Genomic DNA, 16719 nt, shown 5'->3' on the forward strand with positions numbered 1-16719 from the left:
AGGTTGGGGCAGTAATTACACATCCGCCATGCTAATATTTTCTAAGGAACTCCCATAAGCCTGGCTAATTTACCGTCGTCACTAGTACTGTGCATAGTTTGCCTCTGCTCATGCCCTTCTCCACCAGATAGGCACTGACCTTGACCCTAACTTCCCCCATTCTGTGGTTCTTCCAGGCCCAGTGGAAACCCTATGTGCCTGCTACTTACTCATATTTATGGCTTCAGTTCTGACTCCACTCACGTACTCAGTAAAAGTTGAGTTAGCATCTGTTACCTCCACTGAAGCACTGTACTGGCGACATGGCAGTGAACCGTCTGGGCGCTCTCATCTTGTTGCACTACGACCATCATTGACTCCTTGAGGTCAGGACCTACCAGGGCTTCGGAGCAATTTGGGCACACATTGGGAGGCCGGCTGGGTGCCGCATAGCAGGAGCCTGACAATAGTGGCCCCAGCACAGGCGGACCACTGAAGCAGGCAGATGGCAGGAGTGGACTTCGGCATCAAAGGAACTCGCATCCCAGCTGCACCAATTGCACCCCCTCCAGTGGGAGTGATAGGGCTTCTAGCTCAGTGGAAGATGCCGAGCCTCTCAGTGGTACTGCTCATTTCTCCTGCCCCTTACCTCTCCACACTCCTCCCATCCCCTTTCCCACTGTCTACAACACTCTCGGCCTATTAGGAAGGCAGATGTCTGATCATGCCACCAACTCTTAGGTGAACTTATTAAAAATGACAAGATAATTACCCCAGGTAAATCCCAAGGAATGATTTTCTAATTGTGCAGTTTCATCGACTGCACCAACAGGATGAAGAAAGGATTTTTTCTTTGAGACTGGGCCCTAAAATCACATATCATGTAGCCCATTGCGGGTCAAGGGCAGGACCCTGAATAGCGTGGGCTGTGGACTACAACGCCAAGCTCCAATCCAGCACTGTTTTCCATTTTCAAGAGGGGAAAGCCATTTCCTCCAAAGGAAGAATTGAGCATCAGAAAGGATGGTTTGTTTACATAGACAGTATTTCACTTCTGAATGCTGCTTCCACTCTGGAGATGGCTGAGCAACCCCAGTAAACTGAATACTCAAATCTGGCCAGAGGTGAAACTTCAGGCAGGCACGACAGTTTTCACATAGATGTTCCATGTCACAGAATGTTTAGTACACCCGTCATAACAATGAAAGGGTAAATCCACTTAGCCAAATGCCCAGGCCCCATCAGGACCCTGAGCCAGCTCCTGTGAATGTTCTCACACTTAGCAAAAATCTCACAGGGATCTGGAAGAAACAATTTCTGCATGTGCACCAGAATCAAAGATTCATGGACTTTGGGGGTTAGAAGGGATCTTAAAGATCATTTAATCCCAAAGCTCCAATGTTTCCGGTGATAAAACCAACACCTAGAAAGTGACACGGTAAGCCAAGCTCATGCCTCAGACCAAAACCGAAGACCCCTGGCTCCCTTCCTTCCTACTGACCTTAGAAAAGGCAACAAGAATAAGGCGTAAGAAGCCCAAGAGGTTTTTATCCCTCCTTTTTCTTATCAAGAAACCTATTTACCAATCCAAACAAAAGGACGATCAAGAAAACGTACTTACAGCCGAGTTAAAACCGGTTAATGAGAGCTGGACCTGGTGTCTTTTGGATGCCCTGTCAATGCTTAACGGCAAAACCCTGAGCTTCAACTCCACTGTGAGAGGCAAGGCTGCACTCCAACTTCTCAGAGAAACAAAAGCTGTGTTGTTGCACAATTTCTACTTGGCACCTAAACCTGAGTGACTGCACATTTAAAATAACATTCGATTCCACACATCTGATTTGAGGCTAGGTAAAGAGCTGACTGGGGAGAGAGGAGAAGGCATTGGTACACAGGGGGACCAGCAGAAAGACGGCACCTGTGGTTAGGGCTCCGTGTGTTTCTAAGTTGGCCGGCATTGAGAGCAGCACCTGGCAGGGAGGAGGGTGCACGTATTTATTCTTGCTGAGCCACGCTTTGGGATTGCAAAGAACGCCATCAGCAGAGATTTATGATCCCTGGAGGCAGGCATTCTAATGGGTGCTGATGACCCACTGTGGGGTAATCTGCTCCCTGCTCGCCAGTGCTCCTCTGGGGAGGGGTTCCCCTCCTTTCATTGTGACTAGAAAGGTGGGGCAGCTGGGATTTAGGCTTGGGCACATCCTTGTGATTTAAAGGAAAAAAAAAAAAAGGACTAAGAAGCATAAAACATAGAGCAAAATTCAGCCTCGATGGTGGCTGTTTCAAGCATTTAGGGAATTAAACATTCATTTGTTTTGCTATTTGACAGGATTCTTAACCATTCCTTAACTCAGCAAGTCTATTCGATATGTAGTACAGTGTGCTACAGTGAAGTGACCTTCACCATTTTCCTATTAGTAAATTCAAAACAAAGTTCATTGTCCCTGGCAAAGCCTGCCACCTGATGGGAATCGAAACACCAAGCGCATTTCAGCAAGCTGTGGGGCAAGAGGGTCATTTCTGTTCCTTGTGCACTGCTACCGATTCCCAGGGTGCTCGCGGGGAAGGAGGCTTCATCTTCTCCATGTCACAACAGCCTGCACCCCCGCTCTGGTGTTTCTGCACAGGCCTATGTTTAAGGCCACCACAAGAGCTCATCTGCTGCAGGCAGTTACAAAGAGGGGTTGCCACTGTGAGGAGAATCTGAAAAGAAAATGAGATCTTAACGGAGACAGGTAGGGATTTAAAACCGAGGAGAAGGCAGAAAAGAAAGGTCTCCCAGAATTTGTATAGAATAGTTCCTTGCCTTTGTCTCCCCCTTGGTCCATCTAAATCTAGTCTGTTTTTTGATGATCGGAAAATGGCCAAGTTTTAACTGAAATAAGTTAGTTACACAGCAACCGACAATGATGTCACTACATCTCAATTCTATTGCTGTCTTTCCAGGCCTGCCTCCCCCCAGACTGGCACACAAGCACTGTAAACACAACCAGGTATTTCTTCCCAGGCTGGTGAGATGGCTTAGTCTCTCCAGGCTAACGATGTACACTGCATGCCATGGGCAAGAGTAGGCTTGAGTGGAAAGAGCAGGAGATCTGGGTCTGAATTCCGGTCCACCACTTAGTGGCTGAATCACCCCAAGAAAGTTACTTCACCTCCTTGTGCATCACTGTCCTGACCGTAAAAACGGGGATGGCAGGCACAGGGTGGTTGGTTGTGTGGACTGAATGAGTGATATACACAAAACACGGAACAGGCTTTGGGTAAACTAAATATCGGAAAACATAAGCTTTATTCATTTCTAATACCATGAACCATGACAGTAATTAAACGGAGCTGCCAGCAGGATCCTGGGGGCACCTGGGCACTGGCTTTATTTATTCATCTTCAATCTATCTTATTATTGTCTTCAAATAAGCGGGTTTTAAGTTTTTTGCTTTTTGTTTTTAAAGACTGTTTAAGTAGCTAAGTAATCGCTGACAGGGATAACTGCCCCGTGGCTCTTGCCTGTACGCTTCCAACTGCTGCTGGGCTGCACCATCTCTCCTTGGCTTCTGCTTGGCTCAGTCTGTTGACTAATTTCTCCACAAGACTAAATTGGCTTTGTGTAGTGCAAGTGAAATGAGGTGTGTAGTAACATATCCTCTGGAGAGAACAGGGGGAAAAGCCCCATCCCTCCAGGAGTTGCCCAGCAACAAAGCAGATCATCCCACCTCCACGAGTGTGAAAATCCTTCAGTAAAGTGTGAACCCTCCAACGGCCTTCCCTCCTGCATTTCCTGGTTTGCACAGAGCTGGTAGCTTGCCTTCCATGACCATCTCCTTTGGAGGTTCTTTGCCAGGGGTCTGCTGTCCAGGCTGTGGCTGTCTTCCCACCAGGTCAGCTGCTTGGTGTCTGCTGGGTGTCCCACGCACGGCAGACCGGGTTTGCGGTCTGATCACCCAGCTACAAATACTACAGCCCAGCTATTGCGATTCCCTCCTCACAGGGTACCCTTGCCCTGCTTCCCCTCAACCTGTCCATGGCCACGAACACAAAGACGAACTTGTTATCAACATGGAATGCTCTATTTTAAGAAGCTCATGCTCCACTGAAAACATTTAAACAACTATAAATAGAATAGATATCATAGGACGGAATAAATTGACTTTTTAAAAAGATTTTCCCAACAATTTCCCATTCCATTCTCCCTCCACCTTCTCTCTTGGTCCAGAGATATTTAACAACCATGGCAGGGCCCTCTACCAGCCCCTCAAAACCACCCTCCCCCACTAAGCACATAGTTTACCCCTCCCCACACACTATGCAGAAGGTTAGTAGAGACCAAGGCTGTTGGTTTTTCCAGATAAATATCTCCTTCACTAATGAACTGCTCCTCAGTGATTTAAATCATGAGACTGAATTAGAAGTTGAACTCCCCTACCTCTTTCCCCCCTCTGCAACAGGTGTCACAGGGATTTCTAAGGCCTCAGCTCAGCGACCTACCTTGATGGTCTTCACCAGGTTGGCAGTGCTGTTGGCAACTTCCTTGGCTGACTGGACAAAGTGCCTCTTGGCCACAGGGTTGCCCGTCTTGGATGAGGCGATGCGGCAGGCGTTGCACAAGGCTGAGGTGTGCTTGGCGACAATCGTGGCGGCTGACAGAACCTATAAAGCATGGACTGGGTTGGGGGCACCCCACGCTTCAGTGCAGAGGGGTCCAGTTCACTGGAGTCCACCCTGGTCCCGAGCCCTGGATTCCCCTTCAACTCACATGTCTAGGGCTCGTGGAAATAAAACCCATGTCTCTAGCTCTGCCGCCCCTGAAGTCACTCCAAGAAAGGGGAGGGTGGGAATTATTAAGGCAGAGAGACTAAACAAAGAAAAGGAAAGGCAGGGCTGATGTGGGAGTGGGCTGGGCTCCAGGCAGCCTCAGAGGAGATGTTGTCAGCTATCCTTTGCGACCCCCAGCCAGGAGGGACACGGCCCAGGGTCTAGGCCAGCGCTGCCCAACAGAAATACAGTGCGAGCCACATATCTAATTTTAAAATTTCTAGTAGCCACATGAAAATAAGTACAGAAACAAGGGAAATTATTGTAAATAATCTATTTTATTGAGCTTGATATAGCCAAAACATTTCATTTCACCATGTAATCAATTTAAGAATATTAAGCTTTTACAATCCTTTATCCTACTAAGTCTTTGAAATTGGTCAGTATTTTACACTTACAGCCCATCACGGTTTGGACCAGTTACATTTCAAGTGTTTAACAGTCACATGCAGCTGTATGTCACCCCCAAGTGGGCTATAGGCACCTTATTAAGGGGTGTGGCTCAGGGATCTCCCAGCCCCAGCTGTGTTTCTGAATCTGCCTGATCCACTTTGCTGAGGCTGGTAACACCCCTTTGGCCTTAACTGGACAGGTAAGGGATCTCAGGTGCACTGACACCTGCCTTAGGTCCCAGTGGTCCCCCAGGTATCCTTTACTTGGGTCCTTCTCCTGCCTCAGGAACGCTGGTCTCAGGGTCAGCAGTAGATGTGACCATCACAGCCTGCCTCTGCTAGCCCATATAGGCCATTCTTGTTCTTTTTTTTTTTCTTTTTCTTTTTTTTTTTTTTGCGGTACACGGGCCTCTCACGGTTGTGGCCCCTCCTGTTGCGGAGCACAGGCTCCGGACGCACAGGCTCAGCAGCCATGGCTCACGGGCCCAGCCGCTCTGCGGCATGTGGGATCTTCCCGGACCAGGGCACGAACCCGCGTCCCCTGCATTGGCAGGTGGACTCTCAACCACTGCGCCACCAGGGAAGCCCCATTCTTGTGCTTTTTAGCACATACTGCTGGAATTATTGAACACGATCCATGTCACTTGGGTATTAGAAGTATTAAAGAACGTCACACATACTGTCTAGTTCTCAAATGTCTCTGTGGCTCCTTCTGTGCTATGGATTCTGACCCAGCTTTGGGGTCTGGGTCAACACCACCATCTCTGGGAAGTGACCCCTGAGAGCCCCTCAGAGAATTCATCACACCTTCCTCTGTGCCTCCCTTGCCTTGCCATCATACCCCAATCACTCCATCTTCCAAACTTTAACCCACAGTAAGAGTTAAGGGGGTAGGGGGTCGGGTCTCACTCACGGTGACCCTTAGTGCCGAGCACAGAACAAGCTCTCAACGTTATGTCCCCTGAACTGAACAAATGGAACTGGGAGCCTCCTGATGAATCTCGCTGTGATTACGCCACTGCGACTGCCTTCCAGCACTCCATTCCAAAGCACCTACCTGTTCCACCCTCACCACGTTTTGCAACATCCCCCTAAGTCACGATCTGGCTGGCTTTGCAAGTTCTGAAAGAATGGTAATCTTTATTCTCGCAATCTCCCACCACCCACCTCCAAGAGCTCAAGGACATGCAGATCTCACATCCTTGCCCCAAAGTTACCTGTGACGGGCTGCTGCCGGGGTCCACCAGGTTCTGGCATGCCATCTGGATAGCCTGGTTTGCCCTGGCAAACTGGATGGGGTCCACAAGGCCCTGATGGCCTGCCTGGCTGTTCGGATCAGAGATGCCAACGAGGTATGCAGCCTGGAAGGGAGGATGTAAACCACAGCTCAGGCTCGCTGTACTCCTAGATAGGCCTGTGGGGGAGTGTGGTCCCACAGTATACATACAACAGTCATTCTCAGGTGCTCCCAGTACAAGGTGGTCAGAGTCATCTCATCAATAAGAGTTTAGGCATGGACAAGCTGACACTCGCTTGGGCCAGGGACATGCCAGCAGGAGTTTGCTACGGGCTTTTGGGAACAGTCTCCTTGTTCTTAAGAAAGCCTCAAGAAGCTCTTCCATGGGGCATGACCAAGGATGGATGCAGACCTGAGTGCTCTGGCAGCCACCTTATGACCATGAGGGGGACCAGCCTCAGCATGGAGCTCACTCTTTGGCGGGCAGATGGCAGAGGGGAAAAAAAGTGGGTGTAGACTGATGGTGTGGAGCTACTGGGTAGGCCAACCCTGGAGCCTGCCCTACATGAGGATTTCTCATCTCGTAGCCTAATGTATCCTTATCGTTTAGGCCAGTATTTGAAGCGGTAAGTAGGAATGAATAAAATGGTTCAGAGGAAAAAAACCGCAATATTTGGTCTCCAAGAGGACAAGAGGCTACAAGAGAAGGTCTTCTCATCAAACCCTTTGGAGGTGTTAGCCAAATAACAGGGAGAAAATGAATCTGTGAGGGAAAGTTCTAACCTTAACTCATTTCCCCTGAGATATGAGGGGCCAAATAAGGGAAGGTGATTTCACCCCCTAAACTAGGGATGTTTTTCTTTGGTTCAATAAAATCTTCTAGGCTCAAGGCAATTGTCAAATGATAAATCCTTCAAGGTAAATGCTGACATTCTTGGAAGTTCAGTTACATGAGCACAGCAATTATTGGAAACACACAGCACAGTTGAAGACGAGCCAGGAACATGCCTGATCACGACTCTGCGTGATGGCATGCAATTTTTTCTCCTTCTGATTCTAAAAAGAGCATGACTAAGACTTTTGCAACTCTAAAGCCTCAGAGGGAATTTGAATTGTGTCATACCTATTTTTTTCCCCAAACAACTTATCTGTAACAATGACCTTAAAAAAAAAAAAAGAAAGACCGGCCTCTGAACCCTCAGGCTGGGTCTGCAGGGTTCAGTGTTCTCTCCAGGCCGCTCTGCTCCAGGGGTAATGGGCTGAGGTTTTGCCTAAATGCTCAGCCAGCAAGAGCCACCACCTTCTCCATGGTTTCCGTGGTGATGGGTGGAGATGGAGCTGAAGCTGAAGCCCCTGCGTGCCTCCCACAGGGACCCGGCACAGGACAGGGCTGGAAGGCCTGCATTGTGGGGCATGGGGACCCGTGCCTTACCTGGGCTGCAGCTTCCGTCAGCCCACAGAGAGCCTTGGACGCAATCCCCACACACTCCCCAAAAGCAGGGAGGTCCCCGGTCTTGGCATTCTGTGAAATCCCTGCCATCGACTCTCCCAGAACCTGCAAAACGAACCACCGGCGATATTCTGACCAGCATTCCTTCAGACCATGGGGTAAAGGGGCTACCCGTCCAACTTGAATGTTCAAGGCCACTTAATTTACAATATTTGCCATTATTTTACTTTATTTGCAATAAGAAGAGATTCAAGATAGTGATATCATTTCTGTTCCGCAAAGAGAAATAAATAATGAAAGTCTGAAGCTTTCACCCAAAAGTTATCTATATCTCAAGGAGGTACAGTTACTATACACAGATCAATAAACTAAAATCTATACAGGGCAGCCCTGTATGGGTGAATGGTCTAAATTGAGAACTGTTAGTTCCCAGAATATAAAATCAGACATATCTACCGAGCTGTAGGTGAAGACCATAGCCAGAAAGCAGAAGACACACTCTTCCCAATGTTATTCACTTATTAATTGATAGTCTTTAATTAATTAATTAATTTTGGGGGGATGCATTGGGTCTTCATTGCTGTGCGTGGGCTTTCTCTAGTTGCAACAAGAGGGGGCTACTCTTTGTTGCAGCGTGCATGCTTCTCATTGCAGTGGCTTCTCTTGTTGCGGAGCACGGGCTCTAGGTGCTCAGGCTTCAGTAGCCGTGGCACGTGGGCTCAGTAGTTGTGGCTCGTGGGCTCTAGAGCGCAGGCTCAGTAGTTGTGGTGCACAGGCTTAGTTGCTCCCGTGGCATGTGGGATCTTCCCGGACCAGGGCTCGAACCCTTGTCCCCTGCACTGGCAGGTGGATTCTTAACCACTGCGCCACCAGGGAAGTCCCTATCAGAGGTCTTTAAAATAACAGCTAAAAGGGATTTCAGTACTCAGAATCTAACCCAGAGAGGTCAAGCACCATGCACAGGGTCAGACAGAAGGTCACACAGGCAGGGGCAAGGCGCCTGCCCCACATCTCGTGTTGTGTCTTCATGGGCCTCCTCATGCCCCAGGAAGGCAGGCCCTACTTTCCAGGGTCACAGATCTTAGAACTGAAGGATGTCCAACAGAACGCTTTAGGGAGACTATCACATCCAAGTCTAGAACCCAACACAGAGCTCTTTGTTTGTCAAGAAGCCATCTTGGATAGGGAAAGAAAGAAATTCCATTCATCTTGCTTGCATTCATTTTATCCTGACTTTGAGGCATTCTCAAAAACACTGGTGCAATTACCATAGATCAGTGTTTCTTGACCTTTTAAAATATTATTATTGCTCTGATAAGTCTTTTTAGACCACCCCCCTCCAACTGCCACCCACGTTAAATTAAATACTAAGAAATAAGATCTTGTTGAGCAGGGTTAAGATTTGGAGAAGGGAGGACACAAACCTTTGTATAATCTTAGATACTTTCACCACCCGCACCCACCAAAAACCCTCCACAATTTTTCACTTCCTTTGAGAATGCAAGGCATGGATAGATGGTGAAAAGAACACACAGGAGGGTCTCATATAAGCCAAGGTCATTGAAGGGCTTTCCTCACTAGTGCAGTCCCAGTTGAAGGAAATACATGCTCTGACTCACAGTAAGACCCATCCCTCATAGGGTATGAGCAGTGGTTCTCATAGAGTGGCCCCTGGACCATATGGCAGGACCTGGGAACTTGTCTGAAATGCACAATCTCCCCCACCTTGGGATCTACTGAATCAGAAACTCAGGGGTGTGACCTAGCAAGGTGTGTTCAACAAGACCCCCAGGTGATTCCAATGCACAGCTAGGTTTGAGAAGCACCTGGGCAAAGGGCACCATTACAAGGCTTTAGGACACAGGCAGCCATGCAGAGGGGCCACGGGCCAGTGCACACAAAGCATGTCTTGATTCTTCCCCGCAATGAGGAGGGAAGCTAACAGCACAGCCAGGCTTACCTTGGAGTTTTCCATTACACTCTCGATGCAGTCAAAGTAAGAGAGGTCACTAACAGGTTCATTGGGATTGTCCAACATCCCTTTGACAGTCTACAGAAGGAGAACACAACTTAAGAGCAAGCCTTATAGAACAAGGGAAACTCAACATAAAATACCAACTATCAACTTCCCCTCCATACACAGGATTCTGGTCATTACCCAGATTCTTGAGAGGAATTTAGATCACAGTGTCTATGACTTCAGATTTCCTGCGGGCAACACCACACTGATAGGGGTGGGTGTGTCTTGGTTAGCTTTGACAGAGAAAAGAATCTCTTATTTTCAAATGTGAAGGAGAAGCATGGTATCCACAGAACGGGGACATTTTTTTCGTAAAGAATCTGAAAGTTAGTGGGAGGCAATATACATTCATGGTCAATGAGTATAATTTCTCTGCTGGATAACTCCAAGTTCACATATCAAGGACAGGTTCATTCATTTCTTCTTGATTAGTAGGGACCTCAGTTTTCAATTCTGGGACCTTTCAATGGGTAGGCATGAAAGAAGGTAACCCCCCCAAAACCGCCCACTGGAATGGTTCATTTGTCTTTAATTTTAAAAGTATAGAAAATGTTGAATCTTGTTTAGGTCTCCATCAAGGAACAGGGCATGGGGCTTGCTTCTTCTGCCTTTGTCTCCAGTCTGCTGAAAACCATTGCTAGCTTTCATGTTGCAATAACCTTTGATCATCGTTTATGAGGGACTTTTCCAGGGGAGGAAAGTCAGGGGACATAGCCATCCATCTTCCTCCCCGTTGAGTGAGAAGATACAGTGGGGCCTAGCAGACTTTGGGGCACAGCCAACAAAAAGACAAGGCCATGTGAGTTACTAAGGGTTGGGGGGAAGTAATGGTGAAACTGCTGAGTTAATCAGCAAAGATCTGAGGGAAAGAGGGCTGCATAAAGAAGGCATTCATTTCATTGAAGAAACTCCTCCCACTCCTTGGATAATCAAAATTGCCTTAGTAACAGCAACACTGAAATAGCCGTAATTTTGGCAACCAAGGATACCATTAAGGCACAGAGTATGTGCATCTGGGCCAATAGACCTCATTTAGATCAACAGTCCACGTATCATTTATATTTGCAAATGTGAACAGACCAGGATAGGGCAGTAACTCACCCAAGGTAGGAAACATTCTCCACTGTTTTCAGAATGCTTCAGTCCCCTGCTTATTCTCACTTTCGGTTGTGCCAATGGCCTCTTGCCATCGGCAGACTGGGCCTCAATCAGACCCTTCAGAAACTGCAATCAACTCCCCACCCCTAACATCTCTGGCACGGTGGGTATCCCTGTTCAGAAAACTAAAGGTACACTCGGTACAACCAACCCATATCTACTGAGATAACCATTTGCCTGTTTCAACATAACCTGAATTGGTTAGGACTGCTTTAGAGACAAGTAGGCACATTGATTTTATTCTTGCCCACGTATACTCTGTGGGTATAAATGAATTTTCCATTAAAAATAAACCCTAAGTATGAATATAAATTGATAAGCTCTACACTGTGTCTGGGCCACTAGGAGCCCCACGGCCACCTTGACTGTATAGTAATAAGTGTTACTCCTGGGTTTTCTCTAATGAGCCCCCTACATGTTACCAAATACAATGTATGGGAAAATCATTTTTACTCATAAAGCATATCTATTCCAGCTTCTCCCAAACAGCCCAGAATAATCACTCCCAAACTTTTTAGGTAGAAACTGCTTATCTTCAGCCTACACTCAATACCATAGGCCTCTTCCTGTATGAAATAAAGAATCCTTTAACAAAGCAACTCTTAGTGGAAACAGGGAAGCCGGGATGATAACCCCACCAAATCTAATTATTCTTTAATTCCTTCCCACTTGGATTGGAACTTTGGCTCCAATAGTTTCCCAGGAAAGATAAAAGGTAAGAATAGAGGAGAAGAACCTGACCCGGAGGGAAAGGACAGACACACAGACACTCTGAAATCCTCAGCAGCCTTTCCAGGGACTCACCTCGAGCTCCCGCAGGGCGTTATCACATTCCTTCTGGCCAGGAGCTTGCTGGGTGCACAGAGTGATGAGCTGATTGATGCTCTCCGTCACAGCTCTGCGACAAATACGGAAAGAGTGTTTTTTGTTTTGTTTTGTAGAGATCAACAGTCATTTCCCCAACCATGTTTTGTAGGTTCGCTAGGAACACAATTAATTCACTATAAAGGCTGTGGTCCCTGGGACAGCCCTTCCACAAGGCTCTAGACCGCCAGGCTCCGACCTTTTTGGCAACAGGGACCGGTTTTGTGGAAGACAATTTTTCCACCGGGGTGGGGGGCAGGGGTGGGGAGTGGCAGATGAAGCTTCCCTTGCTTGCCCGCCGCTCACCTCCTGCTGTGCGGCCCGGTTCCTTACCGGTCCTCGGCCTGGGGGTTGGGCCCCCTGCTCTAAACAACCAAAAATCAACCACAGCCAGGGAAGAGAGAATGAGAATCCCTACCTTGCTTCTCATTATCCATTGATTTACCCTTAAAAGTATCAATACTAATAGTTCTCTTAAGAAAGTGTGGCTGTCTTTCATATATTCACAAGAAGGAATTCACAATGAAGTTGCAAATGGCAAACAGCTCATAGTAACACTGTTTTCAGAATCCTTCACTAGCAGCCCATAGGAATGGGATGATCTGAGCTAGGCTATTTTGGACAGCCTTTGTACAGTTTGGACTATTTTGTATATTTTAAAAGTCACACTGTAAACTGTGCCTTATGGTTTTAAAACCTCTTCTTACCATTCATTTATTTCTACATGACTGACCAGTTCCTAGAAGCTATACCAAAATTATTCTTTAAAAGAGCTATTTTCTTTGTTAACATTAATAGGAATCAGAGATTCTCAGATGATTTTACATGTGTTTCCATTCTTCTTAGAACTTAAAACACAGCCCAGAGTTTTTTCTACATTGGCTAGGGTTCCACCCCTCCTGGACAGCCTCTGTTTAGGTTGCCATGGATGATTTATAAAGGCACGGTCCATTTGAGCTAATTTCTTTAACAAGGTGTGAAATATGGATCCAGATTTTTTTTCATGGGGGGGATATATGAAGTCTAATTATTCCAGTACCATTTAAAATGCCATCCTTTCTGCACTGAATTGCTTTTTTAACTTTGTTGACAATCAGTTGGCCATATTTGTGTGGGTCTACTTCTGGACTCTATTCTATTCCATTGACCTGTGTGTCTAACCCTTCACCAATACCACACTGTTTTGATTACTGTACCTTTACACTAAGTCTTAAAATTGAATACCCTTGTTTTTATAAATGAAAAAAACAGACACACACACACACACACACACACACACACACACACACGAGATAATTCCCTAAGGAGATGCTACAAATAAGAAGCAGAAATAAGACTTAAACTCATGTCTATCAGACACAAAGGCCAGATTCAAAACCATTTTTCTGCAGGGTCATAACTGGTCCATAGTTTTGGCAGGACCCTGAATTCTCTATTCACAGTCAGTTAACCATTGCAGCTAACAGGCAACTTAAAATAAAACAAACAAAATCAAAAGAGGACACACATTGCTGCTAATCATTAACACTGTCTAATATAAAGATGTCTCATTTTATTAGTTAAATTGGCTTTGCAGCTTCCCACAGAATATCAAATTAGGTGAAAAAAGATGTTGCCAATGTACAAAGGCAATCAGCTTAACTATTTGATGAGGAGCTACTGCTTTGAATTTTAAATTTAGCTAGAGTGATGGGAAGAAGAAAAACATTCCTCAGCTCAAGAAAGAATCCCCAAATAGTTTGTGTAAGATTAACTCTAGTGACTCATTTATTTGGGGAAAAGTGCTTAACTCAGTAAGGTGTCATGGGGAAGCACTGCCTTCCAGGTGCAAAGCAAAACAAGAACAACTGAGATAGCAGGACAGTCTCTAGTTGGGACCACCTTTGGAAGGTGCAGTTCATGACGTATTCACTGGAAGGGTCCCCCAGAGAGTCCAACACCATTTTCTGCAATGGCAGCCTTCAAGACATACTTCGGAGTGGACAGGCTGGATGTGTCAACATAACAAAGGGTACAGCCCTCAACTGTGGTGACACGAGCATTTGGGGAATATTTCCACGTATCACACAAGCTTTCCATTTGGCTTATTTCTTTCAGTGTTTCCTGTGTATCTACATTTTTAAAAAGCTAGTCTTTATATAAAGATTTTTCCATTAGAAACTAAGTGTTTACAGGTATTCCCTGGCAGTCCAGTGGTTAGGACTCTGCATTTCCACTACCATGGGCCCAGATTCAATCCCTGGTTGGGGACCTAAGATCCCGCAAGCCATGCAGTGTGGCCCCCTCTAAAAAAAAAAAAAAAAAACAAAAAAAACCCCCAAAACTAAGTTTACAATTGGTAAATCCAGAGAATATATAGCTATTCACTGTCCTTTCAACTATTTTTAGAAGTGAAAAATGTTCAACTAAAAACTTGGGGTAAAAAAACAACAACAAACAGACTAAGAGTTTGTGGTTGGATAATCCTTAACAGTGTCAGCACAGCACTGCATGTTTGAATTAGTCACTTGGGTAATACTGATCCATGACTAAAAAGCATTATTTAGGTATCATTTATCCCCATAACTCATTTTAGAGTCTGGATTGCATAGCTAAATAAACTTAGTGGCACAGAGGCAAATGGTTATATAGATTTGACAATGGGAAACAGTATTTTCATGTTTCAAACTACGGTACTTATTTATAAGAGCAAAGGATTAAAGATAACCCAAATATGCAATGATAAAGGACGGATTAAATGTATAGTCTACAACAGAATTCTTGGCACCCATTAAAAGTCACGATATCATATTCCTTATATAGAAAACTGTATATAAAACGTAAAAACCACATAAGCCCATACCTGTAAGAATATACATATGCATAGAAAAATGACAATGACGTATCACAATGTTAACAGTGATTTTATAATATTATTTTAAAGCAGATACCAGTAAATCTACTAAAGCATTATGAATTAACCTACTTACACTGTTATAAAAAATACAGCCACAATTAGCTGCATCCTCCCTTTGTTCTATGTAAATCCAAGTAGGCTTGAACTGTAGTTGCTTTTATTTTCCCCACACTTTTTGGTAATGATCAAAGCCATACAAGTTTATTTTAAAAAATACAAAAAATTAAATAACTGTAATTTTACCATCTAGAGATAGTGTTTTCCTGTAATTCATTCTTTATCTAATAAGCATATTTAGCCACTCTCGTTTTTTAATAAATTGGGATCTACAACCTCAGATGTTAAAGGCTTTCTAACCTACAAATCATTTAGCATTTAGAGATACTAAATTGATTCAGACAGGAGTTTGTGAGCTCTGGAAGGAAATTTTATATGGATATAGAATTGGGGCAGAGGTGAGAGAAGAAAATCAACCAGTTTGTGCTTTTGATTATTTATTAAGCTCAAGTCGTCCAATAGCGAGCTTGGAGGGGACTAGAGCAACTTCAGATGATTCCCTTCCTCAAAGGAGGATGTGCTTAGAAAGGCAACTTAGAGCAAACTGAAATTCACCTGTCTGTACTCCCTGGGTCCTACCATGCACAAGGCATGGGGAGTAAAAAAAATAATACAGTTTAAGTCTCTCTAGGAAAGCAAGGTGCTTGCAATCCAGTTGGAGAGGCAAGACAATGAACAGACAAGACACAAAGGTGAGCCAGAGGAAGCAGTGATGGGGGTGTGATACCAGACAGGATCAGCCAGACACAGGCAGGACTCGCTGGGAGTGAAAGAAAATGAAAGCCTCGACCGTGGGCGTGGGCTCTGCCTATGAAGGAGGGCCCAACATGGACCAGAGCAATTGGAAAGTCAGGGCTCAGCGAGATCCTGATTTGGATTACGGGAATGGATCATTCTAGAGGAGACCAAGAGACAGAAGAAGGCCCAGTGTACATTTTTCTACTTTACAGCATGGAAGTGCTGCTTGCTGGGACATCCTTTTTCACCATCTCTGGAGACAGGAAGACTCCTGCCTGGCAGGAACTTCAAAGCAAAGGGTGGTCCGGGAAGAGGTGCCTCCTGCAAGGTGCTAGGGAGCCCTCAGGGGACTGGAATGCAGCTGAACACCTGGCCTAGGATGGCCCTGATGCTGGCAGCTGTGGGCGTCAAGTCTTCAGCCTGGGAGTCCTTCTGGCCAGGGTGACTGTGGTGTGCTCAGCAATTTGGGGAGGTGCTCAGAGTTAGGGCACTTCCTCCTTTTGCCACTGCCAACTGGTTTCCCACTTCCTTAACTAAGTTCAGGGAGCATCAGTCCAGCCCCCAGGCAGGGAAAAGCCTGATGAATGGTTGACAAAGGGTCTCCAGCTCCACCCAACTTGCCAGAAAAGAGCCAGAGCCAAGCAGTTACACAGAAAGAAGACAAACAAGTCAGGAACTCAACAGAAAATGACTTCTTCCCCACGAACATCAGAAACCAAGGGACCAGCTTCCTCAGATGTACCTGGGCTCAGATGCAGAATGATGAGCAGAGGGAAAAGCACACATACTCTACTGCTCTCCCAGAAGTAAACCATTTTTTTCCTAAAGCAGGAAGAATCACGGAGACTAGAAAGAACAAAGAAAGGGTTCAAGTCTGCTGAGGTAGGAGCAGGCTGCGGCCGAGTTGGTCCAGGCCTGGGTCCCCACAGTAGCATCTCTGTGGGGCCTTTGGGGACATCACATGAAGGACAGGCAGGCATGGCTGTCTCAAGAAGAGGGAGGGCAGTGGGACTGAAGATGAGGACGAGAGCAATCGGATCCCTGCTGCCCAACTCCAAAGGTACTTATGCACCGGACTGTTGTGAGGCCCAGATAGAATGAGGGTGGCATGCCCTG

The 16719-nt window shown here is 46.0% G+C and overlaps 1 protein-coding gene across 5 annotated transcripts in view; it reads right to left on the reverse strand.

The window, feature by feature from the left end:
* Window positions 1–16719, reverse strand: part of TLN2 (talin 2) — a 457102-nt gene that overhangs the window by 83551 nt on the left and 356832 nt on the right. For all 5 annotated transcript variants that reach the window (XM_060097246.1, XM_060097247.1, XM_060097243.1 and 2 more), the window contains 5 exons: window positions 11853–11946; window positions 9831–9920; window positions 7853–7975; window positions 6401–6544; window positions 4465–4626 (listed from right to left, as the gene is read on the reverse strand). In XM_060097246.1, coding sequence (XP_059953229.1) covers window positions 4465–4626; window positions 6401–6544; window positions 7853–7975; window positions 9831–9920; window positions 11853–11946 — 613 coding nt within the window. The remainder of the gene's footprint in view (window positions 1–4464; window positions 4627–6400; window positions 6545–7852; window positions 7976–9830; window positions 9921–11852; window positions 11947–16719) is intronic.

This window comes from Mesoplodon densirostris, chromosome 4 (assembly GCF_025265405.1).
Source record: "Mesoplodon densirostris isolate mMesDen1 chromosome 4, mMesDen1 primary haplotype, whole genome shotgun sequence".
Classification (NCBI taxonomy): domain Eukaryota; kingdom Metazoa; phylum Chordata; class Mammalia; order Artiodactyla; family Ziphiidae; genus Mesoplodon; species Mesoplodon densirostris.